The 26,492-nt window shown below is 43.9% G+C and overlaps 1 protein-coding gene across 1 annotated transcript in view; it reads left to right on the top strand.

The window, feature by feature from the left end:
* The window catches only part of EPHA10 (EPH receptor A10), a 46,696-nt gene that overhangs the window by 16,661 nt on the left and 3,543 nt on the right, over positions 1-26,492 (top strand). Inside the window, exons 6-15 of the mRNA XM_069067970.1 lie at positions 8,683-8,816; positions 10,757-10,928; positions 11,118-11,226; positions 18,889-18,947; positions 19,180-19,305; positions 23,419-23,604; positions 24,512-24,573; positions 25,169-25,372; positions 25,719-25,868; positions 26,206-26,465. Of these exons, the coding sequence (XP_068924071.1) occupies positions 8,683-8,816; positions 10,757-10,928; positions 11,118-11,226; positions 18,889-18,947; positions 19,180-19,305; positions 23,419-23,604; positions 24,512-24,573; positions 25,169-25,372; positions 25,719-25,868; positions 26,206-26,465 (1,462 nt within the window). The remainder of the gene's footprint in view (positions 1-8,682; positions 8,817-10,756; positions 10,929-11,117; positions 11,227-18,888; positions 18,948-19,179; positions 19,306-23,418; positions 23,605-24,511; positions 24,574-25,168; positions 25,373-25,718; positions 25,869-26,205; positions 26,466-26,492) is intronic.

Below are 26,492 nucleotides of genomic sequence, written 5' to 3'. Positions count from 1 at the left end.
CCCTGGCCCGCCCGAATGCCCTGGCTGCAAGCCCTAGCTAGGGTGGATTCGATTCCCTTACCCTCTACTCCCCAGGGGGGGGTGGGCGGGGAGGGTAAGAAGCTAGCCTTCCTCCTTGGAAAGGTAACGTCTAGGCAGGGATGCCTCTATCGGGGATGTATGGGAAGGGAAATCCTTGTCTCCTCTGCTCAGCTAGCTTCACTCCTCCACACCACCTCCCCACTTTTGATCCCCACGCCCACGGTTTCGTTGTTGCTGTTCCTTCATCCCAGGTGTTGCCCACACATATCTATAGACAGAAACTTGCATATAACAGTCAAAAAGGCAAAACAGTTCTTGCCCTTAAGGGGTTTATAGTCTCATTTGGGTGTACACATATTAGCAACATACAAAAATATGTACAAGATAGTGATTTGCTGGGAAAGACACCAGCAGGTGAGGGAAGTGGCTTAGGAAAAGTTTCATGTACATGATGGAACATGAGCTGAGTCTTGAAAGAAATCAGGGATTCTAAGAATGGAAGTGAGGAGAAAGTGCATGAGGCAAACCAGGGCAAAGTCACAGAGGTGGGAAATGGAGTGGTTTTTATGAGGAACCATAAGAAGCCCCGTTCACTTGAGCTATAGAGTATATGAAGTGGGGTAAGGTGGAAAAAGGCTGGAAAGGTATGCTATGATCAGATTATGAAGGACTTTATGTGCTAAAACAGAGGAGTTTGTTTTTGCTCCTAGAGGTAATAGGGAGCCAATGTTGAATAGAGGAGTGACATGTTCAGACCTGTGCTTTAAAAACTTGATTAGACACCCTTTCACACTTTCAGTCAGTATGTGCTCTGATACTTGGTGACTTCCATACAAAGGTGGAAACAGATATGGATAGTGAGAAATAGATCAGAAAGAAGCCAGGAGAGAGGGCAGAGACTACATAGAAATTCATACCATTACCTCTTGAAGACTTTTTAAAAATGCAGAGAACACCCCCCCCCCGAAAAAAATCATAAAATGAGACTATCTCTTAACAGACAAGAAAAGACTGCTCATTGATGTGTCATTGTGGAATCAGATGTCTGTGTTCAGTTAGACCATGAACTTGTAAAAATCAGAATTAGTAAAAAGGAAAAAAAAAACCTAGAAGAACAATAGTGATGAGAAGAAAATGGCATTCAATCAAGACAATTCAATCCTGACCTATTTAAACAAGTAGCAAGTCACTTACCCTCTGTCAATCTCAGTTTACTCATCTGTAAAATGGGGACAATAATAGTATCCACCTCATAGAGTTATTGTGAGGCCCAAAGGAGATGATGTATGTTAAGTGTTTTATACTATTATTATGAAAAATGGACAACAGACAGCAAAAATGAAAACAATACTAATTATAATTGTATATAATTTAACTGAAGTAAATTTGCTGCCATAACAAGGAAGCCGAAAGAGCCTCAATGCCCACCTCAGTCAGCAAATACTTGACTAAACTGCTCAAGGCAACTCGTTTAGAATATCAACTCATTTTTGAAATGGTAAGAATGATGGACGATTCTAAGTAGTATTGCCTCATAAAAAGAGAAAAGCAGCGGCATATAGAATCATTTTAAAGAAAGCTTAGCAAGAGAGGCAGCTAAGCAAAATCATTCCAAGGAAGACATCACCCTGATAATGTCATTGGTCCTCTTTGGGAATGAAGGACCAACAACGGCACTTTACAAGTGAAAAAGATGTCAACAAACAGAAGAAAAATGGATAAGAGCTGTGAAAATTTTTTTAATGACAAATTATTTTTGCTATAATGGATGGTGGAAGACAGAACTCTTAACATCACATCTGGGATGTTCTTATAGAGAAGGAGTAGTAGCTGTGTGACCCTGGGCAAATCACTTAACTCTGCCTCAGTTTCCTCATCTGTAAAATGAGCTGGAGAAAGAATGGGAAACCACTATGGTATCTTTGCCAAGAAAACCCCAGATGGGGTCACAGAGAGTCAGAGATGACTAAAACAACCGAACAACAGAAAGTCTCCCATCCACATAATCAAGATCATTTAATATTACAAGATATAAAGCCAGTATAATCCTGTTCAAAGAGTCTCTGAAAATAAGCAAAAAGAGCAAATATGGGCTGGAGATGACAGTTATGAGGGCATTGAGGTATCAGTTCATAATGTAGCTAAAGAAGGGTCAGTACTAAAAGGGTGTGTGTGTGTGGAGGGGGAGTGGGAATTTCAGACCTTTTTAGTACCAAAGATTACTGGAAAATGTAGGAGATGAGATCACATGGTACTTATTCTTTGTTGATTACCAAAAAAAAAAAAAAAAAATTTGATCTGGTAGAGCAAAACACCACCTTAAGAAGTCTCTTCTAACAAGATGTTTTTCATCAAAATTATTCAAGGCTCCATAGAAAATATAACAAGAAAAATAACCATTTTTCAAAGTCCCACTGGTCATAAGCATCAGATGAAGCCTAAAAGAGGGAGATCGATAAATTCGCCAAAGGCATTTGCCACCATGATGGAGGAGATCCAGCCCAGAGGCCAAGACAGAAAAGGATTTCATATGAACATTGAGGTCCTCCGGATACTCCTTTTTTGTAGATGACATTGTGTTAGTGGTGTCAAGTTCCAGTGCTTTGCAGAACTCCTAGAAAGCTATCCTCATACACTCTAAAGAGATTATATTGATCATCCATACAGGAAGACCAAGATTATGGAAGAAGAGCCTATTGTCCAGCTTATGAATGCAGGTAGATGGATACTTTACAGAGCTTGCCAAACAGTATGTTTGTCTTGTACAGACAATACAAATGGTTAATTAGAATTAAACTGGAGGAGAGCAGGCTGGATTACTTTTAGGAAAGTGCAAAGTTCTTTCCTAAAAGACTCCAGGCTCCTCCAGGAAACTAAATCACATCTTTTTAATACCAAAATTCTACTGGTGTTTATTGAATATAAAGTGGTGAGACATGCATCGAAATACTTTTGGGAAAACTGACAATAAATATTACACAGCAGGCAAATAGAAAGGCACATGGTGTCTATTAAGCAGGTTCTAACTTATAACCAGTGAGGAACTTTGAAAAAGAATAGGAGTAGGGGCGGCTCCGACCCTGGAGTAGAAGGACCTGAGTTCAAATTTGGCATCAGACTCTGTAATGTAATGCCAAAAGAAGGCAACTTCCCAGGTTCAAAATACCAGCATAGGTGCTCTCTATTTTATTCAGTAACAAACCAAGAACAGAGAAGATCAAAACATGACATCATTCAAAATACAGCATTTACTAAGCGTGATTAAATAATCTCCAAGTACTACCCCACCCCAGGACCTTCCAATCATTCAATCAATTACAAAGTCTCTGTTCTAAATACTTCTCCACCCCTAGGCTATACCTTAATTAAGTCCACCACAAAGCCCCTCTTCTCAAATGGAGATTAGTTTCCTAACATAAGTAAACTACATTCATTTGTTCAACCACAGAACACAAAAAGGTCAAAAGTTCCCCACCCCTGGATCACAATTGAATCTACCCCAGAGTTACATCAAGTTTAAACACAGCACTTAATACCCAAATGGAGCTCTTTTCTTCATCTTGACACGAGGCAAATTCTCAGCAATCTTAGTTCCTGGGGAGACAAGGCTTAGCAAGGCCATAAGATACATTGCCAGTCCCTTCATGAATTTGTCCTCTGTCTGTAGAACAGTCCTAGAACCCCTGAACACATTAGCAAAGCCCTCTCCCAGGATTTCTGTAAACATACAACAAGAAAATCCTTCTTCAGGGCTTCTGAACCAACAGAAAGGCTCCCAGACCCCTGCAACAACAGCACTGTCCTTCACCAGTGGACAGTATTCATTCTGTCTGCAGGACAGTCTCCAGACCCCTGCAACAACAGTACTGTCCCTCACCAGTGGACAGTATTCACTCTCTGTCTGCAGGACAGTCTCAGGGCTTCTTAGCGAACAGCCAGGTTCCAGGACTTCTTCAACAAAAGGACAGTCTTTCACCAGTGGACAAATCTGGCAAAATAACATCAAAACAGACAGACAAAGTACCAGCAAAACAGCCATGTCTCCTCAGTCCTTGGCAGCTCAGGGGGCAGGTCTCAAAATTCCAGGGCAATTCAAAGCGGCCACCAGCAATTCTCTTAGTCTCTCTCTCTCCACGAGGTGCTGCTTCCAAAAAGATCTTCCGCCTCTCCCTAGTGTCTCTCCAAATCTACGTCACCAGCTCCTCCCAGTTCAGGACTTTCTTTTCACATCAAAAAGTCCATCCCACAGGTGGGATTAACAAGCTCTGGGTTTTAATACAATCAATTTGAAAACCAAGCCCAATACAGGGGAATCTCCACATTCCATTACTATCACAGACACTTAACACAAAAACTATCTGTGTGACCTAGGCCAAGTCACTTATCCCAAATTTTCCTCCAAAAAGCAAGAAAAGAAAAAGAATAGGAGTAGCAAATCTTATCAGGGAAATGAATGATAAGACAAGAAGATGGTTTGGTCATTTGGTAATAGCAAGGAATAATAAGTGGACTGCCAGAGTGCTTTCCTAATATCCTTGTAATGTTGAGAGAAATTAAGGAAGGTCTCCAGCATCTTAGTGAATTTTGGGGAACAAAATTTTGGGGGTACAAAAGCACCCCCATAAAATTCTACTCTGATGCCTCATTATGATATGGAGGTGAGCTTGGGTTCTTCAAGGGCACTCCAGTAAATACCAGAAGGGCTTGAAGTATGTCCCTAGAAACAGAACGACTCTATTTTCTGAGGACCGTCCTATCTAACCATGAAGAGGAATCTCATAATGAAACTTGTTTGACCATGACAACCTATAAAACAGAGAAAAATTTAAAAATGGTCCTTGGTCCTGTTGCACCACCATTCCCTTCACCTTCTGCAATGACAGTGGCTGAATTGTGGGAAAGAGTTCTAAGATTAACACAGGTTTGAGACTGCCAACTATCTTTAATCTGACTGTTGATATTCTAAATGCAAAATCCAATGACAAAGGAATAGAAATGGCATGAAAGGAGTTGAAGCATATCAAGCTTGGCATTCTTACTATAAACAAAATTAGACCAAAGAAGGTAAATGGAAGAATGGCTCACAAGTACCCCATGGAGAGGCAGAGAAAAGCATTGGTGGTGTGGTTTTATCATATACCCCAAAGTGATAAGAAATATTTCAAGGGACATATGGTCCTCAGCATGAAGGATAACTAATTGGAAAAATACCATTAAAATAACTGTAGCTTATGTATCATCAGTTATTGAGGATGAAGTGACAGAGAAATTCCATGATGATCTTGATAAGATACTACAAATCAAATAATTACTTAGAGATAAAATCAAAATTTATAGGAAATAAGAAGAAAGAATAGTAATGAGAAGAGGATATGGTATCCAACTAAGAAGATTTAATACTGATTTATTTAAACAAACTATGGAACCTGAAAAGTGGGAAATGGACAACAGACATGACATCAACACCAACTATAATAGTATGGAAGTTAATGTAAATTAATCAATTAAATTTGCCAATGTAAATTAATTGCTACAACAAGAAGACCAAAAGAGCATGGAAGGTACCCCCAAAACATTTGACTTACTTTCCTGGTAGAGAATGAAAGTTGTCGAGGATAATACCAAGTGAAAACATAATCTCATCTTTAAAATTTTACAAAGGAGTATGATAGACAAATAAAAGAAGTATCACCTTTTAAAGCAAAAGAAAGCAGTGGAAGGTAAAACCAATGTGAAGCAAGCTTGATGAGCAACCCATAAAGCAAAGTCATTTCCAGGGCATTCAAGGATGAAAAGGAAAGTTGACTGCAAACAAGGAAAATGGAAAAATCATCACTGCAAACTTTTCTCCATTCAGGACAGTGGAGCCATTCATTTGGATCCTAACATTGTAGTCCCTGAAGTGCTTCCAGAGGATATCGAATGACAAAAAAGAGAACAAAGATCAGAAAAGCAGCTGGATTGGATAAAGTATATATGGATAAGATACATGTTAGAGGTGATACAATTGTGAGGGGAATCTACAAAAACAATTTACAAGGCATCTAAATGAGGGAACGATACCAAAGACAGGGAAAAACTCTCAGATCTCATTGATTCAAAAAAAAAAATTAATGAGAAAATATGAACAACCACCCGTCTATAATGCCTACACTTCCTTCTATTAAAAAAAAAATCTTGGGGCAGTTAGGTGGCTCAGTGAATAGAGCACAGGCCCTGGAGTCAGGAGGACCTGAGTTCAAATCTGACCTCAGACACTTAACACTTACTAGCCGTGTGACCTTGGGCAAGTCACTTAACCCCAATTGCCTTGCCCTCCCCCCTCCAAAAAAAAATCTTTATGATTTATGATGGTCATCTATGCACAAATTGAGAGCATCCTTGATGAGGGTATTAGTAGAGAACAAGCTGCCTTTTGTAAATAATATTCAACAATGGACTGTATTGTTATCACACAATTAAATGAAAGATGCAGAAAACATGAGATCCCATTGTGCTTATTGTTTGTTGACTGCAAAAAAGAATTCAACTCAGTTGGACAAGATTTTTCTTTATGGGCTCTTTTACAATAAAGTTATACAGTGGATAGAGTACCAGGCCTGAAGTCAAGAAAACCTGAGTTCAAATCTAGCCTTAGATAGTAGCTGTGTGACCCTGGGCATGTCATTTCATGTTTGCCTCAGTTTCCTCATCTGTAAAATGAGCTAGAGAAAGAAATGGGAAACCACTGCAGTATCTTTGCCAAGAAAACCCCAAATGGGGTTACAGAGTCAGACGTGATTGAAACGACTGAACAACAGAAAGCCTCCTATCCACATAATGAAGATCATTTAATATTTCAAGATATAAAATCCAATGTAACCCTGTTCAAAGACTCTCTGAAAATAACTACCAAATGAGACACGTGTGAGTGTCTCACAGGGTCAACATTGACATGCTATAGTCTGCATGGTCAGAAGAAGCTCCTAAATCAGTAAGATCATGGATCCAGTTGAGAATTTTAAATATGGGCAAGAGTCACACAGGATAGTTCAGGAATGTCTGGGCTTTGATTTGCAGTATTCCAAATCCAGATCTATTTGAATCATTTATTGAAATAATGCTCACCAAAGATATTTGCCACTGTGATGAAGAATATACAGTAGAGATCCGGGAAGAAGAGGGATTCCCTGTGCAAAATGAGGTTCTTCAGATGCTCCTGTTTGCATATGACATTATGTTGATTGCATCAATCCCCCAGACATTGTAGGACTTCCTAGAAAAAACAATCATCCAAAGGAACTTGGCCTGACCATTCATACAGAAAAGACCAAATTAATGAAGAATGTGATTGCCCAGATTTCAACATGTGTCCTAATGGACATCCTATAGAGCTTGTCCAACTCTGTACCTATATATCTATATACATGTATTTATCTATATCTATCTATTTATCTATCTATCTGTCTGTCTATCTATCTATCTATCTATCTATCTATCTATCTATCTATCTATCTATCTATCTATCTATCTATCTATTATCTATCCTGGACAGACAAGTAGATATGGGCAACAAACTAGGCTTAGAATTGGAAAAATGGAGGACAAAAGGGTGGATTGCTTTGGAGAAATCACAAAACACAAGCTTCCCATAATAGGAAAGGTATTTCTTTTCAATATAAACTTTATATCGGCGTTGCTATACAGCAGTTAAGACCTGAAGCACCACTGCTTCTGAAGAACTAAAGGTGAGCATCCCACAGAAGGCAAGGTCAAGATGCATGGTTGGTGTGAGCATCTAGCCAGTGAGGAATTCTGTAGAATAACAGGAGTCAAGGATGTCCTCGAAAAAATGTGTAACAGAGAGAGAATATGGGCCAGTCACATGGTACAAGCAAAGGATGACAGATGGTCCATAAGTACCCTCAAACATCAGAAGAAAGTGAGGAAAGCCTTCAACAAATTGGTTGGACCACTTGTAGTGAACCTTTGAAAGGACCTGTATGAGTCTCATGGAAAAGGTGTTGATAGGCTATGGTCTTCATGGTTGTCGTGGTTGGAGGAAACTCCCAAATCAGTAAGATCATGGATCTAGTTGAGAATTTTAAATATGAGCAAGAAAGACGCAGGATAGTCAAGAATGACTGGGTTTTTGTTTGCATCATTGGAGGGAACTTCAGAATCAGTGAGATCACAGATCTATTTGAGTCTTTTAGAATGCGTCTTCATATAGAAACTGATTTTACTGAGGTTTGCAGCTTCCAGACTTGCCATTAACTATGTCTAGCCATCGATATGCTGATTTAATTAAGGGCCCCACCAATTTCTGGTCCGTTTTTTCCTCCTAAGCCCCCAGCCTAGTCTGGGCTAAAGGCTGAGCTCAACTCTTCACTGAATGAAGCCAGCTTGGGGTTAGTACCAGCACCATATGCAGAGGTGGGCATGGTAGGGCTGAAGGGGGAAGGATTATTTAGATACTGGACTTACTGCTCAGTCTTTTCAGATGAGAACCCTTCAACCCTCCTCTCTGGTTTCTGCCTGGTTCATCTATCTAACTCTGCCATTCTCCCACAAGCAGCTGCCAACATTTCAGTACTCCACACACAGCATATGCTCAGCTGTTCATCCATCCTCCACCTTCCCCAGGGACTCTCATACCCCACATCCCTCTTCATCTTCCAGTATCCAGTGGAGTGACTGAGATCCATCCAGACCGAGTGGAACCCAAGAGTGTCTCCCTCTCCTGGGAGGAGCCAGGGTTTCCAGGGACCCCAGGAACCAACAGCACTGAGTATGAAATTCAGTACTTTGAGAAGGTAAGTCCAGGGCCTTCCTGGTTGTCCCTTAGGTACCTTCTTTAGAGTGGGTACAAAGTGAGGGTAATGCCTTGGTTCTTTCTGTTCATAGGTTTAGGGTTCCGGGGCAGTCTAACTTCCTGTGGCAAGGCTCCCATAGATGGGAGAAGCCGATGTTGGACTGCTAGAAGATTAGATGCTTCATGAGGAAAGGACTGCGTCCTTTTTTCACCTTTGTATGTCTAGCATCTAGTATAAGGCCTTGTGCGTAACAAGTGCCTAATAAATATTTTTGAATGGTGTTGAATTATGAGGAGAGGATTCAAGATCATGTCATGGCTATTGAAGGAATTGGGAATATTTAGCTTGGTGATGAGAAAACTTTCAGGATTGGAGGAATAGGAGAACTGATTTCAAATATATCCAGGCATTCCCTCCTCTTGGTGGAAGAGCAGGAGACGACTAGGGAGGAATACATTGTTATTGAATCAGGCATTTTTTTTTTCTGAATTACTTTTGTTGTCGTGACAGAGTAGAGTTCAGTTCTAGGAAGCAGAGAGAAGGAAGGGGCTATTTCCAGAAATGACTGTGATATAAAATCAAAAGCCATTTTAAAAAAGTCATATCCATATGATCTATAGGCCTAACCCATGTTAGGAGAGATTCGATTTCTGCTGGGCCCTAAAGAAAGGCAGATTTCTGTTCATTAGAAGGAAAACCTTTTAAATAATCAGACTTATCCAAAGTGAAATGGGCTACCTTGGAAGTCATCGTCCACTCCTTTAAGGGCTTTAAGCAGAGGCTTGATGGCCTTTTGCTGGGTACTACATAGACTCAGATTCAGTGGCATCACAAAGATCACCTGGAATTATGGTGGTCACTGCCTTCCTTCTCCACTTTACCTGACTTGAAAATACCTAATGGGCCATTTCTCATCAACTGGATCCCTTAAGCAATTCTCTCTGGTGGTCAGCTCCCTGTGTCCCATAGCCCCTCACTCACATGGTATCTTTTCTTCTTTTCCCCACCTCCTCCATACCTTCCTCACTGTCTCAGTCGCCCCAGGGCAAAAGTCTCACCTTCGACTTCAACTTCAACAACAAAGATTTATTAACTACCTACTGTATGCACAGTCCCATAGGGGAGAGGAGGGAAAGCTGAGGGAGATACTTCTGACCCTAGGACTTCAACACATTTGTGATTTTGCAGATCCCAACCCTTTCACCTCTTAGGAAGTCATAAGGAGTGACTTTGGCCCCAAAAGATCACCAGCCTTTCATTCTAAGACTCTGGATGGGGTTCTCTCTTGCATTTAGGGTCTCTACTCTTTCTACCAGTAGCATGTGGAGAGAAAGAGAAGGAAAAAAAAAAGAAAGAAGGGAAAGGCTTTCCCCTGGACAGAGTTGTGCCTAAATGTATAGGAGACTGGAAGGGGAGGGTCCAGGCAGAGAAAATTGTTTTTTTGTCTTTAATCCTCAATTGGGATAACAATAGTTTTTCTCTGCATCTCCTCAATTTGCTATTGCTACCATCCCCTGTGTAGGCCTGAAGTGGGTAGGCTTTTCCTCATCCTGTGGCCTCCCTGCCACCACTTCTGTTAACAGGATGTCCTCAACTCTAAAACTATCTCTGTCCTCTTTTTCTTTAGAAAAATTATTTTCATTAATACCTTTCTTTTTTACACATATTCATTTTCAAATATATCCTCCCCCTGTCCCTATCAGTGAGCCTTTTCTCCTTATAACACAGATTTTAAAAGAAAAAAGAAAAATTATATAGTTCATCAAAACCCAATCAATGCATTGGCTACATCTGACAATGTATTCTAGGTTCTACCCCCATCATCCCCCAACTCTGCAAAGAAGCCTCCATCTCTTTCCAAGGAGATGAGGACCTGCCATCTTATTGGGCAGTTGAGCCAGATCTCCTGGACATCAGGCTACTCTTCCTCCCTTCCCCAGGGCCAGAGGGAGCAGACTTATGCCACTGTCCGGACAGGAGCACCTGCCGTCACAGTCAATAACCTGAAACCAGCAACGCTCTATGTTTTCCAAATCCGTGCTGCCTCACCCTCCCTCTCCCCAGAAGTTGGGAACTTCACTCCCAGCATAGAAGTAGAGACTCTAGTGGAGGGTAAGTATTGGGGGATTGGGGACAAAGGAGGGGGAGAGTCCCCAAAGGAGAAGAGAGATGGAAGGAAGACTCTGGGACAGAGGGGCAGGGCAGGGCCTGGGTTCCTCTAAGGGACTCCACGTGCTCAATGTGGTCTGGGGTCCTATCCAGCTCCCTACCCACTGCCCGATACTTCCTTTTCCATCAAAGCTGGCTCAGGGTCTAGGAAACAGAACCCTGCGGTGGTTGCTGTGATAGTCGCTGTAGCGGCCCTCCTCATCCTTGGCTTCGGGCTCAGTTCTCTGGCTATTTGGAAGAGGTAAGTGACCTAGAAACCCTTTTAAAAACACACACACTTCTGTCTATCCTGGCTCTTGGGGCTTGATGTCCCTGGAATGCGACAGTGAAAAGACTCAGGTTCACTCCATCTACCTTATAGCACGTACAGATACACATAAACAAGAATCTCTGTCTGCCTAGATGCAATCCTTAGAATGGTGGGGAGTCCAGAAATCTGGGATCTAGTTTCAGCTCTTCTCTAATTCAGTATTGGCCTTGGGCAAGTTTCTTCCTCTCTCTGGACCTCTGTTTTTTTTTTCTTTTTGGAGGGGGGAAGGCAGGGCAATTGGGGTTAAGTGACTTGCCCAAGGTCACACTGCTAGTAAGTGTTAAGTATCTAAGGTCAGATTTGAACTCAGGTCCTCCTGACTCCAGGGCCAGTGTTCTATTCACTGCACCACCTAGCCACCCCAGGACCTATGTTTTCTTATCTGTAAAATGAGGAGGGTGGGCTTCAGAGTCTCTCTCAGCTCGCACATTTTCTGGTTGTTTGTATAGGCAGTACCCAAGATCCCTGCTGGCATTCTGTGGCTCTACATGTACATTTACATATAACTCACCAGATACAGTTAAGTATGATGTTCATGCTCACATGTCTTGCATACACAGATCCAGGGATGCAAGAACAGATCCCTGTACCATCCATCCCTTCCCCCTTCCTCCTCTCTGCTCCCTGAGAAGGATGTGATTTGGCTGCTTAAATCGCTAACAGCCTGCAGGCCTCAGCAGGAACAGGGAGGGTGGACCCAGCCTTCCTGGGCTACAGCTCAGAATGATTAGGATTCGCTTCAGAGGGCCACAGGCCCCCAAGGGAAATGAGCTCCCGGTGCCTGGGCAAGCCTTGGAACTAATCCTGAAAATAAATGTGATGGGAGGTTCTCCAGGGCCAGAAACCACAGTGGAAAGAGCCCTGGGCTGCCATGCAGGATGCCTTGCTTTCTTTTTGGCTCTTCCTCTTGAGCTGGTCACTTCTCACAGTGAGAACCTGGGACTTGGATGGGACCCTCCCAGCGTTGCCAGTCTGTGGTTCTGTGTGTAAGAGGCTGGGAGTATGGGACAGGAGGACATGGGAAGGCAGGGATCAGGGCAGATGCTAAGTCCTGCTACAGTTTAAAGCAGAAAATAGAGTTAGGGATCTCACCAAGAGAACAGGAATTCTGCCTTTGCTCACTGACTCTTGCTTTACAGAGTTGTGTTTGGGAGGGCATGACGGTGAATGAGGTGGAATTGACACAATAAAGGAGAGAATGAGAGAAGGTTTTGTAATCAAAACTGAGATCACTGGGTGCTATTGCCTGGAGAGGGGGGAGTATAGACAAAGCAAAAAATGACCCAGCCTCAGGGGCCGAGGCTCCTTTTCCTTGAATAGAGTCAGGAATTCCTAGCTGTGAGGACAGTGACTGCTTCTTTGATTTTGTATACCATCGACCAAGATTAGCACAGTGGTTGGCACTCTATGCGCACTTAAACCCTTGATGAATTGGGAGAAGGGGTTGTACCAACAACGCTTGTCAGCTAGACTGAGTCCAGAGTCCTGAGCTTTGGGGGAGCTTCTCGGGTGGCGTGTGATGCTGTATGCTGGTGAACAGTGCCTCCATCCAGGTGCAGAATTCCACTCCTCTCTCAAGCTGTTTGGATAGAAAAGGCAGCCCTTCAAAGGAACCTGCTGCAGCTTTTCCCACTGTGTGTGTGTGTATACGTTGCTGTGCATGTGTGCACACATGCATGCATGTGAGGGGGAGGAAGGCCCAGGGGGAGAACTGCATTCTTCTTCTGGAGGCCGGGGGAGCCTGGGACAGCTGGAAAGAACGTGCTGATGCCTGGGGAAATCTCTGAAGCTGATAATTATGCCAATTTCAAAGCCACTTGGCCAGACTCGGAGCTTTCCCCACTCTCTCCAGCCCCACCATCAGAGAGCTGGGGTGGGGGAACAGAGCGGGCTGCTGAGGCTGCCTTAGTCAGACAGACACTGCAGCCTAATGGCCTATAATTGGGAATGTTCCCAAATCAGAGCAAGATTTAACAGCCCCGATTGGGGAAAGTGTCTCATAGGCAGGAAGCCTCAGGAAATCATTTGAAGTGGAAAAAGAAGAAAAACACAAAGACAGAGGAGAGGGTCACATATAGACATCACTGGAAACATTTTGGAGGATGGACTTCGGGGTTGGGCAAAGTTAAACAGATTAAGTCCTTGCTTATAAACGGCTTTCAGATGGACCAACATAGGGGAAAAGCTCTTCCAACTCAATTTGAGAAACATTTATTAAGCAGTTGCTAAATGCAAGGTACCCTGTTCCTCTTTCCTTAAGCTCCCAACCCTCTCTTCTCCCTTTCCAACTCATGAAGTCTTCACTAGGACACCTTTATACCTCCCTCAAAACTGCCCTGTCCTCTCATCTTTTCCCTCCTGCCTCAGAGAAAGAGCTGATATGTGCTTTTGATCCCATCCCCTCCTTTCTCTTCTAGGACCTTATTCCACCCATCATTGACTCGGTCAGAGAATTAGAAAGTCAGAACTGAAAGGGACCTTTTTGATCAACACTTCATTTTACAGACAAGGAAAAGGAAGTGACTTCTGCCGGGTCACACAGATAGCAAGTAGCTGAGCTGGGACTTTACCTTTCTACTATACCACAGTGTATTTCTGTCCTTCCATCAACCTTCTCTCCTCAGTGGACTCTTTCCCCTCTGCCTACAAATGTAACTGCATCTCTCCTTCTGAAATAGCTTAATCTTTTCCGCCTCCTTGAGCTGCCATCTCCACCCCTTTGCCTCTAGACTTCAAGAATACATGTGTATCTGCTTCCACTTTCTCATTGTTTGCTCTGTCCTCAAACCCCCAAGTCTGGCTTCTGTCCACACCACTCCCCTGCAATGACTCTCTTAGAAGGTATAGGATCTTAGAACTGGGAAGGGCCTCACAAGGCATCTAGAGCAACCCCCTTATTTGACAGATGAGAAAACCAAGGCCCAGAGAAGTCAGGAGACTTAGGCAACAAGCATTTGTTAAGTGTCTACTAGGTACTAGGCACAAACACAAAGAGACAAGAGATAGACCCTGCCCTCAAGGAGTTCACAATCTAATGTGGGAAATAAACAAACAAATATAGACAAACAAGCTATATCCAGGATAAATAGGAAATTAGAGAGGGAAGGCACTAGAATTAAGAAGGGTTGGGAAAGGTTTCCTGCAGAAGATGAGATTTTAGGGGCGGCCAGGTGGCTCAGTGAATAGAGGACTGACCCTGGAGTCAGGAGGACCTGAATTCAAATCTGGTCTCAGACACTTAACACTAGCTGTGTGACCTTGGGCAAGTCACTTAACCCCAATTGCCCTGCCTTCCCCCCTCCAAAAAGAAAAAAAAAAGATGAGACTTTAGTTGGGACTTGAAGGATACCAGGGAAGCCAGTAGGCAGAGATGAGGAGGGAGAGCATTCCAGGCAAGGGGGAGAACCAGTGAAAATACCCAAAGATGGGGCAGCTAGGTGCCACAGAGGATAGAACCCTGCCCTAGAGTCAGGAGGACCTAAGTTCAAATTTGACCTCAGACACTTGATACCTACTAGCTATGTGACCCTGGGCAAGTCACTTAACCCCAGTTGCATCTGAAAGGAAGAAAGAATGAAAGAGAAAATGCCTAGAGACAAGAAATGGAATATTTTGTTCATGGAAAAGAAATGAGGCCAGTGTCACTGGGTCTAAGAGTACATGGCAGGAGGCAATGTGCAAGAAGATGAAATGTAGGAGGGAGCTTTGAATTCCAAACAAGATTTTTTATTTGCTCCTCAAGGCAACAGAAAGTCATTGAAGTTTATTGAGTAAGGGTCTTTTTGGGGGGGGGCTGGATCTACAATTTTAACTTCAAGTGGATGAATGGAGGATGAATTGCAGTGGAGAGAGACCTGAGGCAGGCAGACCCAGCAGCAGCTAGTGCAATAGTCCAGGTGTGAGGGTTTGAGGGCCTACACCAAAGGAGGCGGTGTCAGAGGAGAGAAGGGAACCTATTCAAGAGATGATGTAAAGGCAAAATAGATAGGCCTTGGCAATAGCTTGGATATGAGTGTGTGTGTGTGTATATGTCTCTCTGTGTGTCTGTGTGTGTGTCTATGTGTGTCTGTGTGTATTTGCGTCTCTGTGTATCTCTCTGTATGTATGTGTGTGTCTCTGTGTCAGTGTGTGTCTGTGTCTGCACGTGTGTGTCTGTGTATGTGTGTGTCTGTGTGTCTCTCTGTGTATGTATCTGTGTATGTCTGCGCGTGGAGGGGGAGGGAGAAGGAGTCAAGGATGACCCCCAGGTGGTGAGCCCGAGGGACTGGGAGGATTAGTGTTGCCTTCTGTAGTAACAGGGAAGGTAGGAGTGAGGGAAAATCTAGGGGAAAAAATAAAGAGTTTGGTTTAGGATGTATTGAGTTTAAGGTGTCTCCTAGACATCCAGTTTGAGATGTCTGAAAGGCAGTTGGAGATGTGAGATTGGAGGTCAGCAGAGAGCTTAGGCCAATACTTTCAAAATCAGCATAGAGATGGTAATTAAATCCATGGAAGCCAATTGTATCAACAAGGAAAGAGGGAGAAGAGAAGAGAGCTCGGGGACAAAACCCTACTTGACACCTGTGGTTAGAGGGTGAGATATGGATGAGAATGCAGTGAAGGATGCTGAGGAGGAGTGGTCAGAGAGGTAGGAGGAGAACCGGGAGAAATGGTGCTCCAAAATCCTAGAGAGAAGAGTATCAAGGAGAGGAGAGTGATCAACAGTATCAAAGACTGCAGAGAGGTCGAGGAGAATGAGGATAGGGAAAAGGCCATTGGATTTGGCAGTTAAGTAACTTTGGAGAAAGGAATTTTGGTGGAATTTGAGGTTAGAAACTGGACTGTAAGGGGTTAAGAAATGAGTGAGGGGGCAGCTAGGTGGCACAGTGAATAGAGCACCAGCCCTGGAGTCAGGAGTACCTGAGTTTAAATTATGGCCTCAGATACTTGACACTTACTAGCTGTGTGACCTTGGGCAAGTCACTTAACCCCAATTGCCTTGCTTTCCCCCCAAGACAAAAAAAAAATTAAGTGAGTGAGAAGAAAGTGGAGGCATCTATTGTAGATGATTTTTTCTTGCTCTCAATTTATTTATTTTTAGTTTTTAACATTCATTTCCACAAGATTTTGAGTTACAAATTTTCTCCCCATCTTTCCCCTACCCCTGCCCTGATAGGAAGCCTACTGAATAACCCTCCCCCCAATCTGTTCTCTCTTATATTCTCCCCTATCCCCCCCCCCTCAACTAACTTTCTAGTAGGGCAAGATGAATTTCTACACCCCAGTGCCTGTATATCTTATTTCCCAGTTGCATGTAAAAAAAAAAACATTTTTTTTTAAACATTTGTTTTTAAAACTTTGATTTCCAGATTCTTTCCCTTCTTCCCTCCTCACCCACCCCCACTGGGAATACAAGCAATTCAACATAGGTTGTACATGTGTAGTTATACAAAACGTTTCCATAGTAGTTATATTGTAAAAGACTATATTTCCCTCCATTCTATCCTGCCCCCCACTTATTCTATTTTCTACTTTGACCCTGTCCCTTTTCAAAAGTGTGTGCTTCTGACTATACCCTCCCCCAGAGGTTGTTATAAGGATAAAAAGCACTGTATAAATGTTAGTTATTACTATAATCACCTGTTCTCTAAGTTAGTCTTAGATTGTTACCTGGAGGCATTGAAAGGTTAAGTGACTTGCCTAGGGTCACATAGTTAGCATTTGTTAGAGGTAACACTTGAATCCAGGTCTTCCTAAACCCAAGGATTTTCCATCCACTATTCCATGATTACCTCTGGATTAATCTTTCTAAAATGCCATTTTTCCTATCATCCGTACTTCCCTCCTCCCCTAGTGGTTCTTCATTGCCCACTGGATAAAAATCCAAACTCTTCTCCCATCCATGGCAGCTAGGTGACACAGGGGATAGAACCCTGGGTCTTGAGTGAGGAAAACCTTAGTTTAAATGCAGTCTCAGATACTTATTAGCGGTGTAAATTTGGTCTGCCTCAGTTTCCTCAGATGTAAAATAGGACTAATACCAGCACCTACCCCCCAGCGTTGTTGTTAAGATACAATGAGATTGAATATTTTTAAAGCACTTGGCACATAGTAGGTTCCTTAAGACATACGTGTTTCCTTCCTTTTCTCATGAGCTTGCCCCTGCCCACGAGATCTGTGAATCTCATTGATGGAGAGATTCCTTCATTGTGGATTATAATCCATCCATGCCTGTTCCTCCTTAGTGACTCTCTTAGTCCACATACTAGTCCATGTCCTGGTTTACATCTTCCATGGAAGGGTGCTGTCCAGCTTGCTGAAGGCCTCCATCTAAAGTTCTTCACTTCACGTTGGCTCCAGTGGAATGTATGAGCTATTTGTTGGTGGTCTTTCATGCTCATTATATAAGTGACCCACATCTCCTAAGAAATTTAGGAAAACCCTTTGCATATAACCAATTGAATTACCAATAAACTGGAGAGGGGAAAAATTGCGTTCTTTGTCCCTTTCTAGGATGACATACAGTTCTTGTTCTGCTGATCTGACTTTATTTCATAGTGGGTGGCTGAAGGGTATTATACTGGACTTAGAGTCAGGAATACCTGAGTTCAAATCCAGCTTTAGACATCTGGATAAACCACATGTGTTCTTTCAGCCTCCATACAGCTCCTGAAGTGATTTGCCTAAAGCAAAAGTCTGATCATGTCACTCCTTCCCAATAAACTCTCATGGTTCCCCATTGGTTCCAGGATCAAACATTATTTTATCTTTATCTCATCCTTTAAAAATATCTATGTTTAGGTTTTCTAATGTGCTTAAATATTAGTAAGTAATGTTTGCATACATTACATGTTGGGGAGCAACTGTACAATGTTGAGGTGCAGTGGAGAGTGCATTGGACTCAGGAAGGCCTGGGTTCGCTTCCTATATTGTTTTTTTGTTGATGTGATCCTGAACAAGTTCTTTACCCTCTCTATGCTTTAGAGACAACTAGGTGGTACATTGATTAGAATACTGGACCTGGAGTCAAGACAGACATGAGTTCAAATTTAGCTTCACATACTTAATGGCTATGTGATTCTGGGCATTTAACCTCAGTTTCCTCATCTGTGAAATGGGGATAATATCACCTGCTTTCCAGGGCTGTTTTGAGGATTAAATGAGATAATTGTAAAGCACTTTGCAAACCTTAGAGTTCTAGAAAATCCTAGGTATTATTATTGTTATTCATTTTCCCATCTGTTAAATGAAAGAGTTGGATTTATGTAGCTTCAAAGTTCCTTCCAGCTCTAAATCTGTGACCTATAATTTTTAAATGTGTGCAGATAAGGAGTGTATGCTTAGTTGTTTTTAACTGATGGGGGAGTATAATAAAAAAAAGTTTGGAGATCATTGTTCTAATGTTCTTCCCAGCCCTGACATTCTGAGTCTCAAAGTAATAGGCAGATATATGTGGATTGCTGGAATTGTTACTCTGTCTGAGTGTGACTCAGGGGTGACTGGCAGTGTGTGTGTGTGTGTGTGTGTGTGTGTGTGTGTGTAGAAAGAGGGGGCTTGGCCGGTTCTGGGGGGCAGGTGCTGCCTCTTCTTAGTGCTCCTTACTTTGTTTCCCAGGCAGTGCGGATATGGAAAGGGCCTTGGAGATGGTAATGATGAGGAGCTTTACTTCCACTGTGAGTCTGGGACCCCTGACTTTCCTCCTGCACTGACCAGCACCACCTCCTCTTCCTATTCACCATCATTGGGCCAGGAGCTCATGGGGGGTGAGGGGTAGGGATTCCCTTCCAGGCTGGGATGCAGAAACATCACCCCACCCTCAGTCCCACCCCTACCCTTTCCCTATGCCACTTCCTGAGCAGCAGCTTCTCTCCTAAAGATATATCGATCTTTTGTCCTCCACATCAGTTAAGGTCCCAACGAGGCGGACATATATTGACCTGGAAAACTGTGCTGATCCTATGCAGGCCTTGCATCTGTTTGCCAAAGAACTGGACAGCTCCAGTGTGTCTGTCCACAGCATCATTGGCACAGGTAAGTGTGTCCCACTCACTCCTCTGGCCCCAGTCTGGGTTGGCACACACACACATAAGTATACAATACATGTACACACACACATATGGTGGTAGACCTGACTGGGTTAGTTAGCCACCTTGATTTTTGGTTTCCATGGGAACACTGGCCAGGTGACCAAAGTCAGATTCTTTATCATCCAGAGCCCTTTCCTGAGAGAGGGGAGGGTATGTCTGTCCCTGGCCCCAGGCTGCCTACCTGTAATATAATGCCAAGCAAAGGCAACTTCCCAGGTTCAAAATACCAGCATAGGTGCTCTCTATTTTATTCAGTGACAAACCAATAACAGAGAAGATCAAAACATGACATCATTCAAAATACAGCATTTACTAAGGTGATTAAATAATCTCCAAGTACTACCCCACCCCAGGACCTTCCAATCATTCAATCAATTACAAAGTCTCTGTTCTAAATACTTCTCCACCCCTAGGCTATACCTTAATTAAGTCCACCACAAAGCCCCTCTTCTCAAATGGAGATTAGTTTCCAAACATAAGGTCAAAAGTTCCCCACCCCTGGATCACAATTGAATCTACCCCAGAGTTACATCAAGTTTAAACACAGCACTTAATACCCAAATGGAGCTCTTTTCTTCATCTTGACACGAGGCAAGTTCTCAGCAATCTTAGTTCCTGGGGAGACAAGGTTTAGCAAGGCCATAAGATACATTGCCAATCCCTTCATGAATTCATCCTCTGTCTGTAGAACAGTCCTAGAACCCCTGAACACATTAGCAAAGCCCTCTCCCAGGATTTCTGTAAGCATACAACAAGAAAATCCTTCTTCAGGGCTTCTGAACCAACAGAAAGGCTCCCAGACCCCTGCAACAACAGCACCGTCCCTCACCAGTGGACAGTATTCACTCTCTGTCTGCAGGACAGTCTCAGGGCTTCTTAGCGAACAGCCAGGTTCCAGGACTTCTTCAACAAAAGGACTGTCTTTCACCAGTGGACAAATCTGGCAAAACAACATCAAAGCAGACAGACAAAGTACCAGCAAAACAGCCATGTCTCCTCACTCCTTGGCAGCTCAGGGGGCAGGTCTCAAAAGTCCAGGGCAATTCAAAGCGGCCACCAGCAATTCTCTTAGTCTCTCTCTCTCCACGAGGTGCTGCTTCCAAAAAGATCTTCCGCCTCTCTCTAGTGTCTCACCAAATCTACGTCACCAGCCCCTCCCAGTTCAGGACTTTCTTTTCACATCAACAAGCCCATCCCACAGGTGGGATTAACAAACTCTGGGTTTTAACACAATCAATTTGAAAACCAAGCCAATACAGGGGAATCTTTAATTGCCATTACTATCACACTACCAAGGTCATTCTTGGTGCTTGGTCCATCCTTCTTAGAATGGCAACTCTCAAATATCCATGTGAATTTAATTCAACAAACAAATTTTTTTAAATCGTGTTTGTGTTTATAATCCTTTCATTTCTCAATATACTTATTCTCCCACCCAGAGAGGCAACCCTTATAATGACAAAAAAGTGGAAAACAAGCAATAAACTAGCCAACTGATCAACCATGTCTGGGATTGCATACCCTATTCCACATTCATAGTCCCCCACTTCTGCCAAGAAGGGAAGGAGGTGCATTCTTTTTTATTTCCTCAGGGGCTCAGCTTGGTCATTATAATTATGCATTGTTGAGTTTTTGAGTTTTATTTTTTCAAAAAAATTTTTTGCAGGGTATTAAAAAAATTTGTGTTGAATTGAACTCGATCAAATTGTGTTGAATTATTATAGCATGGTTTAAAATCCAGGTGCTTATTGTGGTTTAGCATTTATATAACATGATTGGTTACAAAGTACTTAATTCATCATAGCATGTATTTGCTACAACAAACATACATGTTCTGTGTTCATAACAGTGCTGAGATCTATGGGAAATATGACATTTGGTCAAGACATGCTTCTTGCCCTAAGAAAGCTTTTTGTTTATTAGGGGGGATAAGACACAAGCACGTGTAACTGTATTACTCAAGAAGTGCCCTAAATAAATACACGTGAAGTTCTAGAAAGAAGAGGACTGTTGGCCCCTCCCCCACCTCTTCCTTTCTTCCTGTGTATGTGGTCAAAGAACACAGACTTTACATAGTTTGAGGAGACACATACCATCCCATCTTTCATCTCCATGCCTTTGCACCAGCAGTCTCCCCTGGCTAGAATGCACTCCCTCCTCACCTCTGGCTCTTAGAATCCTTTATTTACTTTGAAGTTTAGCTAAAGTGCTCTCTCTTAAACGAGGTTTTTTCTATCCCCTCACCTCCACCCCAGTTGATAGTGTCTCATCCGCCTCCCAAATTACCTTTTTATTTCATAGGCATCATGACATAGTAATTAGAGCAACATCTTGGAGTAAGCAAGATCTGAGGTCAAGTCTTATCTCTTTCACATACTGGCTGTGTGACCTTGGACAAGTAACTTAACTTCTCAGTGTCCCAACTAATTCTCTAAAACTCTGAATTGCAGAGCAGACACAGATCTGCAATGGTAAAGGGAGTTTCCTCACTAGGGGCTCCCATTACCAATGGAATAATAGGTTGGACCCAAAAAACCAAAAATGTGTGTGTGTGTGTGTGTACATGTGAGACAGAGAGAGAGAGAGAGAGAGAGAGAGAGAGAGAGAGAGAGAGAGAGAGAGAGAGATTAGGGGCAGCTAGGTGGCTTAGTGGATAGAGTGCTGGGTCTGGAGTCAGGAAGACTCTATTTCCCTGAGTTCAAATTTGGCCTCAGACACTTCCTAGTTGTATGACCCTGGGCAAGTCACTTAACCCTGTTTGGCTCTGTTTCCTCATCTGTAAAATGATCTGGAGAGGGAAATGGCACCACTCCAGTATCTTTGTTGAGAAAATCCCAAATGTGGTCATGGAGAGTCGTACGCAACTGAAAATGACTGAACAACAATGTGTGTATACATACATGTGTAAATTATATGTACTTATATGTGTATGTGTTGCTTTTTCCTTAAGGGCAAAGACTGTTTCACTATACTGTTCCATGATTCATTGTGATCTTTCCATTCCCACAATATATGAGAAAGAAGAGAGAGAGGGGAGAGAGAAACAGACAGAGAGAAACACAGAGACAAAGAGAGACAGAGAGATACAAGGAGAGAGAAAGAAGAGAGAGAGATGGAGAGAGACAAAGACAGAGAGACAGAGACAAAGAGAGAGACAAAGAGGGAGACAGAGAGACAGAGAAAGTTATATATATATATATTATATAATGTGTGTGTATACACACACACACAGAGAAATGAATTTTGATCATCCCCTGTATTAGTGAGGATAGTTGAGAATTGGTTGGAATTGTTATGTAGCCCACAGACAGAGGGCAGAGCTGTAACTAAGAGGAGTAATAAGAGTTTAATCTCAGGGAGATGACACTTTAGAGGTGGGTTCCTTCACCTGGAAGCCACAGCTCTAGTGCCCCACCCCCATCCATCTCCCCTGCTTCCATCAATCCTTCAGCAGTGTTCTGAGATACAGTTCCTCCCCCCCAGAAGCCACAACCTAAATGATGCCCCTGTCCCACTCTGTCTTCCCATGCCCCCAGCCCTGCCTTCCCCTTAGCCTCAGATTCAAAAATGATTAGTTATGGTCCTAACCTCAGACCACAGTTATAGTAACTAACACTTCCTATAGTTAAATGACTATGGGCAAGCCTCAGAGCCTCAGTTTTTTCACCTATAAAATGGGGATATTTTAGAAGGAATTCCTATTCAACCAGGGGTTGGACTAGATGGAGGCTGCTTCCAGCTCTAGGCATATGAGCCTAGCCTATGATCTTTTTGCTATTTACCTCACAGGACTGGTGTGAGAAAAAGAGTTCTTTGTAAGTCTTCATTGGCTTTAGAAATGGGAAACCATTTGATGATCATGCTCATCACAGTGACTGTTCCCTGCTGCTCGTCCAGTAGTGGGCTCAGCTGCTCTGCACAAGGGTAGGGGTGGGGGAGGGAGGAGATGCTGTGGAGTGGGGAAGGGGAGGGGGAGGAAAAGGGGTGGCAGAGAGCAGTCTGCACCTTCCCCTCCTGCTCCACGGGGCTGGCTGCTGATCTATCCTATTCCCTGCAGGTCAGTTTGGAGACCTGTGCAGTGGCTGCCTGAGGCTGCCAGGTGGGCGGGAGCTCCTGGTGGCTGTGCACACCCTACGGGATGGCGCTTCAGAAAAACAAAAGCTTCGTTTCCTGGCAGCGGCATGTGCTCTGGGTCAGTTTGACCACTCCAATATCGTCCGACTGGAAGGTGTCGTCACCCGAGGCAAGTCACATCTCTGGACCTCGGATAGCTCCTTCTGACCTACAGACTGGGAAAAGTTCAATCCCCATTGTCTGAAAGAGAAATCCTCTACTCAGTTCTTTCCTCACCCATCCCAGATCCACCTGTAGACCTTGATCGAGATCGGATACCCCCCCAGGCCCAGGGACTCCAACTGCTTCCTTTTTATTACTTATTATTGCCTCACCCACAGATGGAGTTGTAACTAAGGCAGGACAATAAGAGTGTTGTCTCATGGTGACGAAACTTTAAGGGGTTCAGTTCTTTCACCAAGGAACTGCAACCCTAGCCCCTCCTTTTGGTGCAAGCCCTGCCTCTGCACTCACCCCATCCACCAAAAAATTGATTTTAAATATTCTAGGGTTTTGAAATCAAAAGAGCTGGGTTTGAATCCCACTCTGCCACTGCCTTTCTATGTGACACTGTGCAAGTGACATCCTCTCTCTGGATTTATTTCCCCATCTGCAAAATGAGGTGATTAGATTTGAGGATTTCTAATAACCTCTTCCAGTTCAAAATCTTAAAGAGTTTTTAGTGTTGTGGTCATATTTTCTATTCTGAGGCTTCTTCCTTGTCAAAACGTCTATGATCCTCTGGGCAAGACATGTTCTCTCCCATACCCATCTCACACCCATTTCATACTGGCCCTGACTCTTTCAGGCTTAAAAAACCTGCACAGTTCTTGGGCTCCTCTCCCTTTCTTCTACTATAAGCTTCCCAACTCTACATTCTTCATTCCTGTCCTTGCTAAGGACAGAGGAGAATCCCAGGGACATCCAAGGGCCCCTGATCCCTACCCTGACTGGGATTGAACCTGAAGTTTGGGGAAGGGACAGAGGAGCCCCACGTGAACACCAGTGGTTAAGCTGCCCTCTTTGCCTGGTTCTAGGGATCACCATGATGATAGTCACTGAGTACATGGGCAATGGGGCCCTGGATGACTTCCTAAGGGTAAGTACTTCACCCTCCCTTCACAGCTTCAGAGGTTGGGGGGGGGAGGGGAATCAGAGCTAGGGTATGAAGGTTCTGGATTTCTGAGGCTCTGACCCAAGGCCTGGTGTGTTAGACTTATGATGTACTAGCTTTCCACTTTCTAGCTAGTCAAGCATTTCATTTCCATGACCCTCAGTTTCCTCACCTGGAAAATGGGAATAAAATGACTTACATTCCCTATCTTGAAATGTTGTCATGAGGAAAGTGCCCTTGGAAGCTAAATATTCTATGAAAATGTTGATTATTGTGGAAATGGCCATGGTCATGATCAATATTATCATAAGTGTTTGGCCCGGGGTTTTAAAATTTTTTTCACCAACCCTATTGGTTTACATACTCCCTGGGCCCTCATGGGAAGGTGAAAGCCAAGAAGGCTGTCACCCCCAGTAACACAGTGACTTGGGCTGAGAACCCATGGGGGAAGAAGGAAGAAAGGAATCCAGAACTCTACAAAGAAAAGGGATTTCTTCAAGTCTGAGAGCGAGGCCTGGGTTCACTAGGAGGACCATAGCAGGATTTCTGCATCCCCTCCTTTCTTTCCCTGCTTCCCCAGAGGTACGATGGGCAGCTGACTGTGAGCCAGCTGCTGGGGCTGCTACCTGGGGTGGCATCAGGAATGCGATACCTGTCTGAGATGGGCTACGTCCACCGTGGCTTGGCTGCCCGTCATGTACTGGTTAGCAGCAGCCTTGACTGCAAGATCTCAGGCTTTGGGCAGGGCCCCCAGGACCAGGCTGAAGCTGTCTACACTACCTTGGTGAGGCACACTCTCTTTCATCCCTGCTCAGCCTCTCCCCACCTATACCCAGATGCATGGGCCTACCCTGGGTGTGTTTCTGGTTGGCTCACCTTGGGGATCAGCATAAGGGGCCTTCTTCAGGTAGGGCTATCTAAGGGTGGGGGTGGGGGAGGGAAAGGAGAAGGTATAAATCTTGATGAATGTCATTGCAAAGGACAAGGTTTGTCTAGGGGTGGAGAGTTTCAGTGGAGAACATCTTGGTAAAGGTAAGAGGAGTAAAGGAGTGGAGAAATCTGGGGTGGCAGTGGGGGTGGGGCACAAAGTGTCTATGCCTTCATTTGAGTCTCTATGCCTGGCCTTGCAGAGTGGCCGGAGTCCAGTTCTATGGGCTGCCCCTGAGACTGTACAGTTGGGACAGTTTACCTCATCCAGTGATGTATGGAGCTTTGGAATCCTCATGTGGGAGGTGATGGCATTTGGAGAGCGGCCATACTGGGACATGTCCAGCCAGGATGTGAGTGGTCCCTGGTCCAGGACTGGGGTGGGGGTGTAAAAATTCAGCAGCTCAGACAGACTCCCCTGCCCACTGATGTTCCGCCTTGAAATTCTCTGGTTCCTGCCCTAAGACCTTTGCTTCCCACCTTGGGATCATCTGGACCCTGCCCTGGGACTCTCTGCCTACCCCATCCCCCCACCAAGTACCTACTCCAGGCCAAGGTCTCCTTAGGCTGAGTATGCTAGGTTGGAGAGGAATGAGGACCTGAAGTCTTTTCCTTCTTTTTTGTTGTCTTTGGTTCTGTCCTCTGCTCTTGCACATGGTGCTGGCTATCCATACAATGTTGCGGGTCCAGGTGATCAAGGCCATTGAGGATGGCTTCCGGCTCCCAGCTCCCCGGAGCTGCCCCTCCTCACTGCACCAGCTCATGCTCCATTGTTGGAGGAAGGACCCCAGGGAGCGACCTAGGTTCACACAGATCCATAGTATCCTGTGCAAGATGGCAGAAGATCCAGAGACTCCACCAAGTGCCACCCTCACCTGCCCCAGATATGTCCCAGACAACCTCACCTGTCCCAGATATATCCCGGACATCCTCACTCTCACCTGTCCCAGGTATGTCCCAGACAACCTCACCTGTCC

This window comes from Petaurus breviceps, unplaced genomic scaffold (assembly GCF_028583685.1).
Source record: "Petaurus breviceps papuanus isolate PSGF00001 unplaced genomic scaffold, PetGlider_PUasm1.0 90760, whole genome shotgun sequence".
Classification (NCBI taxonomy): domain Eukaryota; kingdom Metazoa; phylum Chordata; class Mammalia; order Diprotodontia; family Petauridae; genus Petaurus; species Petaurus breviceps.
This window is presented reverse-complemented; position numbering and strand designations above follow the sequence as displayed.